Here is a 17,565-nt window from a genome sequence, read left to right on the forward strand (position 1 = left end):
GGGATTATAATCAATGTAATGAAACAAGTTATATGAATGGTTGAATGTGAAACTGATGATGTGCCCTGTAAACTTTCACTCAATCCCCAATAAAAACCTTAAATTAAAACAAAAACAAAGGTAAGGAAATAATTCTGAAAGCTAAAAACAACAACAGGTGAGTGGTTAATCTTACAGTCCAGAAACAAAGGACCCTAGGATCAAGGGAGAAGAGCACAAGCAGAATGAGAGAGCTTATCCAGAGAAGCAGAGACACCAGAGATGGAGGCGCAGATGGGGACATGGAGAGAGGGAGCAGCTGAGGACTCTAGATTCATGGGAAGTGAGGGAACTAAGAGATGGTTTCCAGGAGGCAGACTTGCAGAATGTGCCCTTTGGTTGTTTAAATTATTATATATGCCTGAGTGTTTAATAAAAAAAAGCTAAAGTGAACAGAGAGAAACACTGGTAACTGATGGTACATGGAGGGGATTATAATCATTGTAATGACACAAGGTATATGATTTGTTGAATATAAAACTGATCGTCTGCCCTGTAAACTTTTACCAATCCATTGTGTAAACTAAAAACTTTACACAAAAAAACAAAACAAAACAAACCAGTGGCATAGCTTCTGGAATCACAGCAACTCACAAGCCACCACAGTATGACAAACTCACAAATGAGTGGAGGAGAAATATACATATACTTGTATACAATTCAATGGATTCTGACCAATGTAACACCCCAATCAAAATTTTCAAATGTAGAAAATTGGAATTGAAAGATAATGGAATTTTTCCATGAACTTTCTGAAGCCTCAGTAGGCATTTTTATTATTACAAAAAGCTTTCTTTTACCTTCTTCCAATAAATCTCCATCCTTATACTTTACATAAATGTAACCCAATAGTATATTTAAAAAAATCTAAGAGCATAAACGATCATATGACATACGGTCAAAAAACTGTACTAGTGTTTCAGTCAAAATAAATGTCCATGTCCAAGCAATGGTGAAAATTCAGAAACAGGACAATAAGGAGACTCACTACCATAATGAGATTTAAGACAAAGAATACCATATACAAAAGCCTTAAAAAAAAAAAAGGAAATTAGGCAAGCATTTATGAAATAAGCTGCACACAAGATTTTTTAAAATTCAAAGAATAAAAAGTAAGTTGCAAATGTGCTATAAATTTCCAACTCAAATGAACAGTGTTTATCAAGCTGTTGTAATATCCATGAGCTACCTGTAACAGTGAACACAAAATAGAAAATAGCTTCCAAGTTAAGGCAGTAGATGGAAATTACACCTCTAATATTGTTTCTACCTCAAATTATATAAACACACAAGAACCTAGCAACAATGAGAACAAATTTTGGAAGCCAGAAAGTATGTGGTTAAGTGGCAAATGATTGAATATACCTAAGAATACAGAGTCTTGGCCTGTAGTGGGGAAGAAGTTGAGAAATGATGAGCTACACAGCAACTCCCCCAAAGGTTTGTGCCTTGATGCCACCAGATAGCTTGGTTCTGAGAAAGAAGGGGGAGCTGTATTAAGGAAAGGGTCAAAAGTGTTCAAGATACAAATGATCCACTGACTGCCCTCAACCTAACTTAAATGCATTGCTGCCCCTCCTTTAGTGTGAAAAAATAAACCCCAATACATGGATTTGTGCAACTTAGAAGAAATATTTAATTCAGTGGTGTCCTTAAAATCTTAAAGCATTTTTTTTTCTCCCCAGAAAGAGATTTCATCCATAAAAGCCTGAACCACATCCAAATCTCCAGAGATGGGAAATTCCCACTTGAAAGGACAAGCAGACCAACCTGGAGTGGCTAGAAGAACAGAAGATACTTCTTGAAAGAAAGACCTACAGGAAAAATATAAAACAACATAGGCAGAACAACTGTTACTACAAGAACAAGCAACATGCTTGCCCAGGAAACATCAAGGCAAGTGGTCGGGTCCCCTCAGTGCAAACCCCCTTTCAAGACTAAGACTCAATGGGAATACATGCTGTGATTGGTGACCACGCTCGACACCGATAAGGGGAAGTGAGGGAAAAACAGCAATGAAGCAGTGAGCTAAGCCCTACAATGTTCAATAGACTTCTGTGAACCCGGGTGAAGATCTGGTTGGCCAGCAGTGTGGCAAGACCTGGGGACTCTTGGGCTCAGAGTCAGTGACATAGCCACAGAGGACTAGAGTGGAGAGTGAAGCCTCCAGCTGATAAGAAGAGAGGGCATATGCATAAGAACACCCACACTTGCAGATAATACCCACTTGTCCTGGCTTCAATGACTGGATGCTCAGAGCTCAACCACAAGTGAAAAGAAGAGGAAAAAAAAAAAAAAGAAGTATTCTCATACAATTTGATGAACTTGACCTACACCTATGGAAGCACTAACTCAAAAGAGGGAACAAGTCCTAACAGCAAGAATCATTCCCACACCCTCCACACACAGAGTAGACAGGGATATGCAACTTGGACATTGGGGGGTGGGAGGCTACAAAGGCAAGAAGTGACTGGCTTACAAGCTTTCAAGAGGGAACCTAGATCCAGAGGGCCTGGAGGAAGGTAGAATCTCCAGTGAGTAGTATTCAATCTGACTAGCCGGGGCTGATGCAATGAAATACAGATGGGTCTCTTGTGATACAATAGTGAATAATTGTTATCAGGACTGATTGTAATGGTCGGAAATGTAAAGGTAGACGTTTCATAGCAAGGAGGGGAGTGATTAACTTTTCAGTCTAGGAGCGGAGGTCCCTAGGATCATCAAGGGAGAAGAGCAGAGAGCGGGACCCTAATCAGAGAAGCAGTGATACCTGAAATGGAGCCAGAGATGATTACGTGGAGCAATGGAGCAGCTGGAGACTTTAGATCCAGAGAGGCAGAGCGACTGTGTGCTGAAGACCTGAGGGGTATGGGGGAAGGATTGCATGGAGGGGATTGTAACCGTGGCAATGAGAAGATATACAACAGAATGTATGTAAAACCAATGTTCTCCCATGTAAACTATCACATAATTCACAATAAAACATTAAAAAAAAAAGGCTATTATTTCAAAAGAATGCTAAGAAAACAGATACTAACAAAACCAAAGCTGTTGGAAATTAAAAAAAAACAACAAATACCCTGATTAACAGGCAGAGAAAAAAATCAATAGACTAGAAGATAAAGTTGAAAGTGGGAAAAAATAATGATGGAAAATAGGACAGAAATGATCAAACAGATTGGCTTGTCAGTGGATGAGGTCTGAACAGGAGTTCTAGAAAGAGAAAGCAGAAAAAATGGAGGAAAGGCAATTATTAATGAAATACATTTCCTAGAACTGAAAGACGTACTTTTGATTTAAAGGGTTTCAGAGGCCTGTGCACACACTGTGAGAACATGATAGCCAAGGCACATAATCATGACAAAATAAAGTTTAACAATATAGCTAAATGGCTGCTAGAAGACCACAGGGCGCTGCTTTTGAAATTCTGAAAGAAATATCATTAACTATAGCTCTGGTATGTCTGAAGTATGTAAGACAAAGTCTGGCCATCCTGGCTTCCAAGGAGCACTCTGGCTGTACTTCCTCCAATACAGATCTAGTTGTTCTTCTGGCAGTCCCTGGTACTTCCAATATTGTCCTCCAACACTGTAACTCAAGTGCATCAATTCTATGGTTTTCCTTACTATCCTCATATGCATGCATATTGTTTGGTCATGTGGAAGGTCAGATAAAAAGAGGAAGACCCCCAACAAGATGGATTGGCACAGTGGCAGCATCACCAGGTTCAAACAGCAAAGATTGTGAGGTTGGCCCAGGGCCTGGCAGTGTTTCACTCTGTTGTGCATAGGGTTGCTATGAGTCGGTATCGACTCGATGACATTTAACAATAGCTCTGGTAGTATAGTGGTTACAAGTCGGGCTGCTAAACTCAGGGTTAGCAGTTCAAAATTACTGGCCGTACCATGGGAGAAAAATGAGGCTTTCTGCTGCCATAAAGATTTAGTCTCAGAAACCCTTTGTAGGGTCACTGTAAGTCTGAACCGACTCCAAGGCACGCCACTGTGGGCCATTAAACTTTCAGTGGTAGTAAAGTAGACTATAAAAGCAGTTTTATAATGTCAAAAATTTTACCTCCTACTTAAGTTCATTGGGAATGTACTAAAGAATGCATGCCACCAAAAAAATTGGAAATTTATAGGCACGAAAAGCCAAAAGGAATCACAATGGTGATATGCCAGGGCAACCAGTTCAGATATGAACAAGGGTCAGGGTTGTTTAACTCTAATGACTTTTAAGATTTACAGCCTCAGAAACCCTGTACAGGGTCGCTATGAGTCGGAACCGACTCCACGGCACATAACAACAACAAAAGGGAAAAGGTGTGCGGTAGAGTTGTATCCTTTCACCTCACTTGATCATCCATATGTTGAACACAATCCAAGAAACTTGGCTATATAGAGAATGTAACATCTGAATTAGAGGAAGACTCATTAACAAATCTGCAATACGCAAAAATACAACTTTACTTGTTAATAATGAAGATGGCTTGAATCAGTTGATAAAACACTATAGCCTTTAGTATGGATTACACATGAACGTAACTAAAATGCAAATCTTCACAACTGGACCAACAAACATCACAATAAATGGGGAAAATATCTAAATTATTTTCATTCTACTTTGATCCATAATCAACATACATGGATGTAGTATACAAGAAATTAATGACACAATACATTGGACAAATATGTGAGACAGTGAGTATGTGCTTGGGATCACATAAGTGTGTGTGTGTCAATATTCCAAGTACAAGATCCATTCTGTGTACTGTAGCGCAGCCTCATAGTAATTAGTGTTTGGGATGGCTACTGAACCATGGAAAAGTAAAGATGACAAAGCACTATCATTATCATCTTTTTATTTTCAAGGAAGATTATTTAAAAATACATTACTAATCAAATTATAGATCTATTCCAAGATTTCTTTACATCATAATTTCCTGAAGTGTTCCCCTCAGAAGGTTGTTGTTAAGTGCCGTTGAGTTAGTTTCAACTCATAGCAACCCTGTATAGGGTTTCCAAGGTGCAGTTTGTGAGTTTGAACCACTGACCCTGGTTAAGCCGACCTTGCAGTCCAGCAGCGCTTTAACCCCTAGCGCCACACCGGGACTCCTCACAAGGTACAAAACCACAAACTTCTTCCCTATGGAAGAGTATAAATAGAATGTAATATTGCATTACAATACAATGCTTTATTGTACAGTAGAGAATACAAATTGTGAAAACAATTTATGAATCTACAGAACAAAATTACTTCTGGTGCCATCTGGCTTGTACCTACCATCAGCAAGACAGTGTATTTCCCTTAACCTCACTGTAAACTTAAGAGAATGAAGCAGAAACATTCATAGTATGTAAAACTACCAGGAAGCTATAAACTCATTTTATAAAGATGTCAAGAGTATCACAGAAAAGGAGTATATGCTCATTTCAAGATTTTTTTTTTTTAAAAAAAGATCATGTAGAAAAGTTAAATTCTTAAGGTACTGTGCCGTGGAATTGGTTCAGACTAATAGCCACTCTAAATCGCGTTTCCAAGGCTGCAAATTTTTACAGGAGCATAAAGCTTCATCTTTCTCCCATGAAACCAGATTGTTTCAAATTGCTGACCTTGAGGCTAGCAGCCGGACTCGTAGTGGTTACCACTACGCTACCAGAGTTCCTTAAATTCTAATTAGAGTATATTTTCAAAGTAGGCAAAAAATGGCTTATACGTTTTTAAAAAAGGAAACAGAATTTAAGTATAAAATGCTTAGATTTACATGTGACTTAGTACTTACATTCATATTAACCAGATTCCTTTAATAAACCTCTACTATATATCTGACTCCTAACGTGGGTGCTGTAGGATAAACACTGGGCTGCTAACCACAAGGTCAGCAGTTCAAACCTATCAGCTGCTCCTTGAAAGCCCTATACAGGGTCACTATGAGTTGGAACCAACTCTACGGCACTTTAACAACAACGTTATCTGTTTGGAGTTCTGGTGTGGTGCTATAGGGTAAGCACTGGACTGCTAGTCACAAAGTTGGTGGTTTAAAACCCATTAACTACTACTTCTTGGAAACCCTATACAATGTCAGTATGCATCCAAACTGGCTCGATGGCACTTGACAACATATATCTAAGTATATCCCTGAAGGAGGGAATTATGCTTGGTAAGAGAAAAAGAGGAAAGGCCCCAACCAGATGGATTGACACAGTGTCAGCAGCAGTGGGCTTAAATGTAACAACTGTGAGGATGGCACAGGATTGGGTAGTGTTTCGTTCTGTTGTGCAGAGGGTTGCTATGGATGGGAACTGACTCAATGGTACTTAACAATAAAACAATGTACATATCTAATTAACAATAAAACAATGTACATATCTTAAGTATTTTAAAATGAACATGAAGAAAGTCAAAGTCCTCACTACTGGATCCATAAACATGATGATGAATAGTGAAGACATTGAAGCCGTCAAGGGTTTTATTCTACTTGGATCAATAATTAACATCCATGGATGCTGCAGTCAAGAAATCAATGTTTGCACTGGGCAAATATGCACGAAAAGAACTCTTTAAAATCTTATAAGGTAAAGATGTCACTTTGATGATTAAGGTTCATCTGACCCAAGTCATGGTATTTTCAATCATCTCATATGCAAACGTTGCACAATGAAAAAGGAAGTCCAAAGAAGAACCGATACATGTGAATTTCGGTTCTAATAAAGACCATTGAACATACCAAGGACTGCCAAAAGAACAAGTCTTGGAGGAAGTATAGTCCAAATGTTCCTTAGAGGCAAGGATGGTGAGACTTGGGACATCAGAAGGAGCCAATCCCTGGAGAAGGACATCTGCTTACTAAAGTGAGGGTCAATGAAAAAGGGAGAGACCCTCAATGAGACAGACTGACACAGTAGCTCGAGCAACAGGCTTAGGCTTTTGAGGCTGGCACATATGGTCACTATGAGTAAGAGTCAACTCAATGGTCCCTAACAACTTTTAAGCCAGAACATAAAATCTATGTTTGTACACCCACGTGCAAGCTATCTTGCTTAGTATCTGCTAAAAATGAATAAAAGTTTAAAATCATAAACTAACAAAAAATATTTTTCATGTTTTCTGGACTAGTGCACAAGTTAACCAGATTTTCAGATATAAAAACCAACCAATTGTTGGTTGTCAAAAATTAAAGTAATAGGGTTGTGAGGACCCTTCTAATAATGGCTATGAAATAATTTTATAAAAGAAAAATTATCAAATTGGGCTACAGTTTACGGGATGTCTTAATTTTTCTTACTTTGCACCCTGTAATTTGATTTAAAAATGATTAACTATGCCCTTTTGGGTACTTTAAATTGACACATTGACTGGGCAGTCTATATTTTGTAAGATAGCAGGTAAGTCTAACACAGAAGAAATTATATAATGGGGAATAGGAGATGACTTCTGAGGAACTATTCTGTTTTTATTTATCCAGACTGTTGCTTTTAATCCTGCATTGAGGCCTCCTTGTATATCGGTTTCCAGTGTGTCACCAACCATCACACAGTCTCCTGGTTGCAATTCAAGGAGCTCACAGCAGTAGTAAAATATGGACGGTGATGGCTTCTCCTCTTTCTGCTCTCCACCTACAACAATAGCATCAAAATAGGACTGACAGGCACAAGCCTCAATCTTCTCCCTCTGAGTCTGTCTGTCTCCATTCGTTAATAGCAATAGGCGGACCTCCTTTCGAAGTTCAGTGAGCATGGCTTTTACATCTTCTGCCAGCGTCATGTGCTGTAAACGTGTAGATTTCCATAGAAAATAACATTCTTCGGCTAATTTTCTATTGGCCACACCACCCTTTGTTTCCTGGATAGCTTCTTCCCAATGTGAAGTCCTTAGATCAGTAACACATGTATTGGAAGGATAAAAATATTCCTTGCTGAGTTTAACTTGAACTTTATCACAGATGATTTTAGCTTCTTCTTTGTAATGGTATTTTGATTGTAAGAGCTTTACCACCTAAATAAAGGAAAATAACTCCATTAGTACATTTCACATTTTTAATGGACATGTCCTGAGAAGCTGTGACCCTAGTGCATAAAGCAGTTAAAAGATTCTAATTCCACTTCTTGGCCTTAAAGTAACTCTATTGCTATACCATTTCTGGTAGAAACTGACCTTATTTTTAGAGAACACCAAAATGAAGATCCCGTAACCTCTCTAGATAACTCATTATTATTTCTTTGTTTTACCATTTCTAGTCTAAGAATATCCTTCATACACATCTAATAAAAAGCCTTTATTCAGCAGTTTAAATCTACTATCTCTCACTCTTGTCAAGACATGAAAATAAAACACATTTTATAAAACATGTAAAATTATAGACAACTTTATTTATTCTCTTCCCAGAAATAAGAACGCTAATTTGTCTAAACTTTTCTCAACTATGCAAAAGTGGAAATGTACTGGTAAATGTTTTGATGTGTATATTTTAATAATAATAAAAAGAATACATGCTCACATGATAGGACCGCCTACATGCAGACTCCTAGCATCAGCAGTCCTGTTATTTTGTAGCTCAAGTCTTTGCTCAAATACCATTTTAATTAGGCCTAACCTGGCCAACGTATTTAAAACTGCAATTCATTGCGCATTACACAGTTTTTTATAAATATGGCTGTAATGACAGCAATTAACAACAACAATCTTAAAAGCGCAGTAGGTAGTTACACAAGAAAACAGGACTGAAGAGGGTGAAAAGAAACAACTTTCCCATATGATTTAAAAAAAACCCAACAAAACAAACACTAAACGTGATCTATATAGTTAGACTATAATCTCATCTCTCCGAGCAAAGGCAGTGGTTAAACCTTTCTCTTCTTTCATTCTCCTTTCAGAATGATATAAGAAAGGTACAATGTTATTTCTAACTAGGTCACATTCATAAGTGGTGTTTTCTTACCTGATAAAGGGTTCCTTGTATAGTAAAGTGTAAACACACAATCCTGTTTCATAAGATACTTATATTTGAAAAGAAGAGCAGTAGTACAATCAATTTATACTAAAAGTTTGGTGCAGGCAGTTAATTATTTATTATGGCCATTCTACAAATTTCTACATTTTACTTGTGCTTTATTCACTACTCAAAGGCCTTTGATTATGTGGATCATGACAAGCTATGGACAACATTGCGAGGTATAAGTATTCCGGAACACTTAATTGTGCTCATGAGGAACCTGTACAGAGACCAAGAGGCAGTTGTTCAAACAGAACATGGGAACAATGAATTAAACGGTTTAAAATCAGAAAAGGTGTGCGACAAGGTTGTATTTTTTCACCATACTTATTCAACTTGTATCCTGAGCAAATAATCTGAGAAGTTGGGTTATACGAAGAAAAATGTGGTATCAAGATTGGAGGAAGACTCATTAACAACCTGCAATATACAGATGATACAACCTTGCTTGCTGAAAGTGAAGAGGACTTAAAACATTTACTGATGAAGATCAAAGAGCAGAGCTTTCAGTATGGATTGCATCTCACTGTAAAGAAAACAAAAATCCTCACCAATGGATCAATTTACAACATTTTTAATCAACAGAGAAAAAATTGAAGTTGTCAAGGACTTCATTCTTCTTGGATCAACACTCATGGAAGCAGCAGCCAAGAAATCAAACGACATATTGCATTAAGCAAATGTACTGCACAAGACCTTTTTAAAGTGTTGAAGAGCAAAGATGTCAGCTTGAGGACTAAGGTATGCCTGACCCAAGCCAAGGTATTTTCAATAAGCTCATTTGCATGCGAAAGTTGGACAGTGAATAAGGAAGACTGTAGAAGAATTGATGCATTTGAGTTACGGGTGTTGGAGGAAATATTGAAAGTACCATGGGCTGCCAAAAGAACCAACAGATCTGTGTTGGAAGAAGTGCAGCCAGAGTACTCCTTGGACACTAGGATGGCCAAACGTCGTCTCTCATACTCAGGGCATATTGTCAGGAGGGACCAGTCGCTGGAGAGGGAAATCAAGTTTAGTAAGGTGGAGGGTCAGAGAAAAAGAGGAAGACCCCCAGTGAGATGGACTGGCAAAGTGGCAGCATCTATGCACTCAAGCGTGGCAACAATTGTGAGGGGAGGCCAGGACCGGGCAGTGTTTCATTCTGTTGTGTATAAGGTCACTATGAGTTGGTACTGACTTGATGGCACCTATCAACAACAGAACTTCTGGTATGGCACTATAGGACATGCTGCAAACAAGGTCAGTGGTTCAGTTACCAGCTGCTCCTTGGAAACCCTGTACAGGGTCGCTCTGTGTCAGAACTGACTCAAAGGCACTTAACAACAGCAACAACAAGGAGTAAAGGTTACAGTGCATCTAAGTATTAAGAATGCCCATTGATCACAATAAAAATGAACAACAACAACCACACAAGAATGTGGGGGGGGGAAGGTAGAGTCCCCTCTAAATAGTTTTCATCTTGTCTAGATGGGTTTGGCGAAAAGAGATGGGGATAAGACCATGACTAATTGCGACTGTCACAACTGTAAAGGTAGAAGTTTTGTAACAAAAACGAGGGAGTAATTAATCGTATCTCATATAGAAACAGAGGACCCTAGGGCCATCAAGAGGGAAGAGCACAAGCAGAATGTGGGACCCAATCTAGAGAAGCAGGGACGGCAGAGATGAGGCCATGGAGAGAGAGAGCAGCCGAGGACTCTAGACTCATGGAATAAGAAAGACTAAGTGCTGGTGGCCAGGAAGCAGGCTTACAGAATGTGCCCTTTGGTGGTTTAAATTGTTATATATTCCTGAGTATTTTGGTACACATCCCCCTGCCCCAAAAACAAAACAAAACAAAAACAGAAGGAACAGAAGCAAATAGTGTTGAATGATGATGCACGGAGGAGACTGTAATCATTGCAGTGAAATGATTACTGTAAAACCGATGTTCTCCATGTAAACTATCACTCAGTTCACAATAAAAACTTAAAAAAAAAAAAAAAAGAATGCCCCAGAGGGTGTGACTCAAGTCACCACCCGTAGTTTCCCTTGGGATCATGGTCTGACTCCAATTTGTAAGACTGTTTTGGAAAATCTTGCTCTGGATCTTGCATTTGACTCTTAACATCTAATCTCTAGTTTGTGGAACTTTTGGTCTATCACCTGACCTGATTCACCAACTCCTGCAACTTCGTGCATCACCGCCTGTTGTCTAATCTACTAATCTGGGTTCCTCAGCTCCTGAGGCTATGTAGGTGATAAGATTCCTCCAGAGTGATCTCTGAACTACAGACTTGGAACTTGCCAGCCTCCAAATTTCCGAGCCATTTCTTTTGACAACTGTGAATTTTGTGAGATGTTGTAGCATTCTGCAAAATCCCGGGACTTGAGGGAAAGGAGGAGTCAAGGAATATGGAGGGCATAATGTGCTGGAAACAGTCCTGGTGTGGCGCTGTTGGTTAGTGCGCTGGGCGGCAAAGTCCACTTTAACCTAGAGGCCTGGCAGTTCAAGTTCACCAGCTACTCCTCGGAAACCCTATGAGGTCGCTATGGGTTGGAACCAGACTCTACAGCACTTAACAACAACGTATTGGAGAGACCGAACAATTGGGATACCTTTAACCTCCAACTCACTGGGATCAGCCTTGTGCTTATTCTTATAAAAGAAATTATTCATACCTTTGGAAACCAGAATTTCTATCCATTCAGCATTCATTCCTGAGCCCTGGTGTGGTGCTGTGAATTAATGCGCTGGACTGCAAAGTCAGTCTGAGCTGCAAGGTAAGCGGTTCAAGCTCACCAGCCGCTCATCGGAAGCCTTATACCTGCAGAGGGTATAGGTCGCTATGGTTTGGAACTGACTCGACGGCACTTAACAGCAACAACAAAGCTTTCATTCTACATGATGTGTGTAAAACTTAAAGTTTGTGCCTTCAAGAAGCTTACCATATAATTGCAGTCATGTGAGTTACAAAATTAATTGTAATACTATCTGACAGTGAGGTTGTAAAGACCTAGGAAAAATACAATCTGATCTGTATGTTTTAGAAACATTACTATGACAGGAATATGGAAGATGAATTGGAAGTGGCAAGCCTAGAGATAAGAAAACCATGGCAAAATACCAGATATAAAGCCAGTTTTTACTAATAGAAGGATGCTGGACATGCAAGAAATACGACTAATGTGTTAAAAAGCAGAATGGATAGGGTGCCAGAGTGTAGGGTAGTCCAACTCGTTGAGTGACAATGGAGTCTATGTTTCCAATGCATTCTATGAAACCTACCCGCTAGGATCACAGAAGCCCTGAGTAGTATTTAACAGTGGTTAAAGCATTTGGTTGCTAAACTAAAGGTTGGTGGTTCAAACTCACCAACTGCTCCTCCAAAGAAAGATGTAGCAGCCAGCTCCTATAAAGATCTTTAAGCTTGGAAATCCTATGGGGCAGTTCTACTCTGACTTAGAGGGTTGTTGAGGCAGAATGGACTTGATGGTAGTGGATAAGTGGGTAAGGGTCCTTGAAGAGTAATATTAATTCAAGTTTTGTAAGCAGGATTTAAGGTAGAGTGGTTAAGTCACTTGCTCAGGTGTTTTCAGCTAGGAGAACTGTGGTTTAAACTCAAACCAAGTGAATCTTAAAACGTGAAACTTTTGGCCTACATCATAAAGATAACAAAAATTTAACTACAACACACCGGACTTGAGTGGCTCAGAATACACAGGTAAAAATGTTCTGTAGACAATGTAGCATAAGGCAGGCAGTGTTACTGAGGCCAAAACAAAACAAATGAAAATAAAACAAAAAACCCACTGCTGTCAAGCTGATTCCGACTCAGAGACCCTACTTAGGACAAAGCAGAGGTTTCCGAGACTGTAAATATTTACTGGAGCAGACAGACTCATCTTTCTCCTGTGCAACAGCTAACCTTAAGGTTCGCAGCCCGATTCATAACCACTATGCTGGGAAACCCTAAACAGGGTCCTTATGAGTCAGCTGACTAGATGGCAGTGAGTTTGGTTGTGTTGGATCTGCTCCCATAAAGATATAGTCTTGAGAGCCCCATAGAGAGTTACTGTAAGTCAGAAGTGACTTGACAAACAGTGGATTTTTTACTTTTAATGACCTGGCAAGCTCATTTCACTTGAGTGCCAAAAACAGAATCTAGATTGCAATAAGTTTAGGAATAAATGTGAGGCTGTGGGTCACATTTCAAACTCACCAACTGCTGCTCAGAAACCCTATATGGCAACTGCTGCTCAGAAACCCTATATGGATCAGAACATACTTGACGGCACTTAACAACAACAACACATGGCTGTAAAAAGAGACAAACAACATCTTGTCGAGGAAGAAAGGTACTAAAGGAGGCTTTTTTATGTTTCTAGACACTCCTGAAGATGCAATCTGAGGGGAATGTACCAAGACCGTTGGGGCATTTGGAGTTCTTAGAATTAGCTTTTGAAAGTGTTTTCCTTGATGGTGAGGTTGGAGGGGAAAAAGCAGGGGTGGGCCAAGGGATTGAGGAGCTCTGAGTAGCACACACTTTTGCTTTAAGTGTCCTCTCTGAGCTCTACTAAGGGTTGCACACACACACAGTAGGGCGGCCTCTTGGGATATTTCCGTGGAGAAAATCCTCTGGAGTTGATTCTGAAACCGGCTGTATGTCAGGCATGACAACTCAGTTGCGCTGAACAACACAAGGTGAAGAGACAACCCTATAGAGAGGTCAATCACGGAGAGTCTGATGCGGGTACTCATCCTGACCTGTCATGGCTAAAAGTCAGCTGGTGATGTTTTGGGATGTGATGTTCTACTTTGTGGGCAACTCATGGTAATTTTTTTTTTTTTTTTTTAAGGTTTTTATTGTGGATTGAGTGAAAGTTTACAGGGCAAATCATCAGTTTCACAATCAACAATTCATATAACTTGTTTCATTACATTGATTATAATCCCCTCCATATACCATGAGTTAAAAGTATTTCTCTCTATCCACTTTAGCTTTTTAAAAAAAACACACAAACAAAAAAACCCACTCAGGCTTATATAATAAATTACATCTCCAAAGGGCACATTCTGCAAGTCTGCTCCTGGCCACCAGTTCTTAGTCCTTCTCTTCTTAGTTGATGAATCTAGAGTCCTCAGCCGCTCCCCCTCTCCATGCCCCCATCTCTGGCGCTGCTGCTTCTCTGAATAATCATGGTAATTTTGAAGGAATAATAATAAAATGGAATACTATATAGGATAAGCATTGGACTGCTTACCACAAAGGCGGCGGTTCAAACCCACTAGCGCCTCCTCGGAAGCCCTCTACAGGATCTCTAAGAGTTGGAACCGACTCGACGGCACTTAACAACAACATGATAATTTTATGACCCCAAGGCGTTAGAATAAACTTTTAGAATCCAGCTCTCCAGAGGAGGGCAGTAGCCCTACACTGGTAATCCATTAAATTGCTCACTGCCCAGCGCCCTACTCCTCCGGCTCTGGGGCTGGCGCAGTAGGCGCCCAGAGTCTCCGGACGCCGCAAAGAGATCAGCGTTTCTGGAAGCGATCTAGCAACCAGACTAGCGTAAAGTAAGCGGGAATCGTCCTACCCCTGTGCCAGAAGCTGGCGGAGGGAGACAAAAGGCAAGGGAAGTGCGCAGAAAGGCCCCCAGGGAGGATGCGAAGGCTAGGACTTTACCTCCAACATGCCGCTTCTACTGGCCTCGGCAGTATCGATGAGAGTGTTGTCTAGATCAAAGAAAACTGCCTGCACCCTACTCAATCCCATGGCGCAGCCGTCCACGCAAGTGCACTTGGAGGCGAGTGCCGGAAATACATGCCGAGGTCAGAGGTCACCTAACTCTTCCGCTGACTAGTCACTGGATAGCCTGTAATACTGTTAGACAGCCGCGAGATCCCGCGAGATCCCGCGAAACTCCCGAAGATTGTCTCTATACCCGTCAGGTGGCTTCCGCTAGCATCTCTGGTAGCATAGTGGTTACGAGTTGGGCTGCTAACCTCATGGACAGCAGTTCGAAACTACCAGCTGTCTCCGTAAGAGCAAAATAAAAGTTCCCGTAAAGATTTACAGCCTCACTAAGGCACTTAACAAATCAAACAACCTCTGCACATGGTTTTCAAACTAGCCATTTGAAGGCCTAGTTTGCTCCCAGGTCTGGAGTCCTGGTGGTGTGCCCCTGTGGATTAATGCGGTTCAAGCTCACCAGCTGCTCCTCGGAAACACTATACAGGATCTCTATGGGTCAAAATCGACTCGCTGGCACTTAACAACAAAATTTTCAGTCTGGAGTCCTGCTGTGGCGCTGTTGGATAAGCACTGAACTGCAAAGTCGGTTTAAACCGCAAGGCAAGGTCGGTGGTTCAATTCCCACCAGCCCCTCCTCAGAAACCGTTTACAGAATCACTCGGACAGACTCGATGACACTTAACAACAATATTAATTCGGAAGAGCATTAGTGGCACCGTGATTATGTGCTTGGATTTAGTCAGTTTCTGGAGGTATGGGAAGGATGTTGCTGCCAGTTAGCTTCCATAAAGATTTACTGACTTGGAAAGGTGTGGGATAGTTCTGCTCTGCTCTATACACTGTCAGTGTGTTCCCGTACGAGGTGTCATGCCCAGTGTAACACAAAACCAATTCAGCCATGCAGAGTGAGGACCCAGAAAAGTGTTTAATCACTTACGCATTTGTGGAAATGAATAGTTTCACCCATGTCTGGGTGATGTCATGAATGATGATCTCAAGTTGTTGGCTGCTGGTGTTTATTCTCACTTCAAAGAACACACTTTAGCATTTTTCAATAAAGTTGGTCTGGTCTTTAAAAATTCCTTTAATTTTTGTTTATCAGAAAATTTCTTAATTTTGCTGTACTATTTAAGGGGCAGCTTTTCTGGGTATATGATTCTTGGTTGGCAATCTTTTTCTTTCAGAGTTTTATATATGTCATATAATTCATGGGGGCCCTTGATGGAGCTGGTTTCAGTGACTGTTAAGACAGGGAGGTTGGGGGTAGGGTTTCTAGTTAAATGCTGATCTGGTGACTTTGCGGATTTTGTAGGTCTGGAGCCAAGCCCACCGGAATCCAAGCACCAAAATGTCACACCAAAGCAGCGCAGTCTGTGACGTGGCCCCCACCCACATGGCTATGAACGCTTGGAGAGCAGGATCTGCACTGGGGGTGGATGAGGGTGGGCACTGGCCACACTTTTGATCACCAAGGGAGCATGGGGGGAAAGTCGAAATTGCACCTTTTACAATGCCCTGGCTAATGCCTGGCCTCTGTTAACCATCAAAGCTGCTCACAAGATTGTGGAGCTGTCTGGCCAGCCTTTTAACAGTCAGTGTCCCTCTCTTTTTTTTCTTTTGAATAGAATAAACACCTTTAATGCATGTCCCGGGATGTGAGGGAGGAGGTTTCATTTGCCTTTCCGGGCCTTGATTTTCCTCAGGTAGAACTCCAACTCCTTGCCCTCTAGAACATAGCCATCTGCTAGGCCACACTGGCCTGGTCTTGTAGCGATACATGCAAGAAGCTTGCCCTGATGGAACTGCTCCTCCAAAAGACTGCTGATTTTTGCATTCTTTTTCCTTTCATCGTTATTTTTTTCTGAAAAAAAAATTTTTTTTTTTTATCGCTTTTTGTTTAATATCTCTTTCTCTTCAGGAGTCAGTTTGGCTCCCTTCTTGCCGCCCAGAGGCCAGTACGGTGTGCTGTCAACGAGCACGATGCAGTTCTTCACTAGTGTCTTAGTGCGGACCAGCTCATTATTGGACGCATTGTAGACAACATCGATGATCCTTGTTCTCCGGGTACAACACTCAGAACCCCAGGAGAAGGTCCCCACATCCAGCCTCAGGTCCCGGTACTTCCTGTTGCCTCCTCTAACACGTACTGTGTGTATGCGGCGGGGGCCAATCTTAGTGTTGGCAGCTTCCGCTTCTTGTGGTAGGGCTTTCTCTTGCCCCCAGTCTTGTGGAGCTTGTGCCAGTTGTCCTGGGAGATAACCACCGCTCGGCGCTGGCTAGAAAGACCAGTGTCCCTCTCTTGCCACCTCTGCCTTTCCTCCTGCCAAGCACTTCATCCACCCCTCTAACCTTTCTTCTGAAGCTCTTGGTGCCAGAATTTTCATCTCTATTTTATTTCCTCTCTTTTACCTTTGTTTTAGAGGGTCCGTGATCTTTCCAGAAGTCTATTGGCCATTTTGAATCTGACAATCATATGGTTTACTATGGTAACGACAAACATCAAAGATTACGTTTTAAGATCTATCTTGAAGTACAATGCTGTCTATGATAAGATACTATCCATACGCTTACAATGAAGAGCAGTTAATACCACTATTAAAATTTATGCACCAACCACTAAAGTCCGTGATGATGAAATTGAAGAATTCTACCACATTCTTAAGTATTAAATTGATCAAACATGCAATCAAGGTGTATTGATAATTACTGGTGATTGGAATGTGAAGGATGAAAACAAAAAGGAAGGATTAGTAGTTGGAAAATAATGGCCTTGGTGATAGAAATGGTGTTAGAGAT

The 17,565-nt window shown here is 40.8% G+C and overlaps 1 protein-coding gene and 1 pseudogene across 1 annotated transcript; both read right to left on the minus strand.

Annotated features, from left to right (window-relative positions):
* Positions 1–7,377: 7,377 nt before the first annotated feature.
* Positions 7,378–14,790, minus strand: NANP (N-acetylneuraminic acid phosphatase). The gene is made up of 2 exons (XM_006860674.1): positions 14,701–14,790; positions 7,378–8,034 (listed from the first exon to the last, which is right to left on the minus strand). Exons 1-2 carry the CDS (start codon positions 14,788–14,790, stop codon positions 7,378–7,380), a joined length of 747 nt encoding a protein of 248 aa, XP_006860736.1.
* A 1,649-nt stretch (positions 14,791–16,439) lies between these two features.
* LOC102816702 overlaps positions 16,440–17,565 on the minus strand; it is a 2,692-nt pseudogene continuing 1,566 nt past the window's right edge.

Source organism: Chrysochloris asiatica, unplaced genomic scaffold (genome assembly GCF_000296735.1).
Source record: "Chrysochloris asiatica unplaced genomic scaffold, ChrAsi1.0 scaffold00039, whole genome shotgun sequence".
NCBI classification, from domain to species: Eukaryota; Metazoa; Chordata; class Mammalia; order Afrosoricida; family Chrysochloridae; genus Chrysochloris; species Chrysochloris asiatica.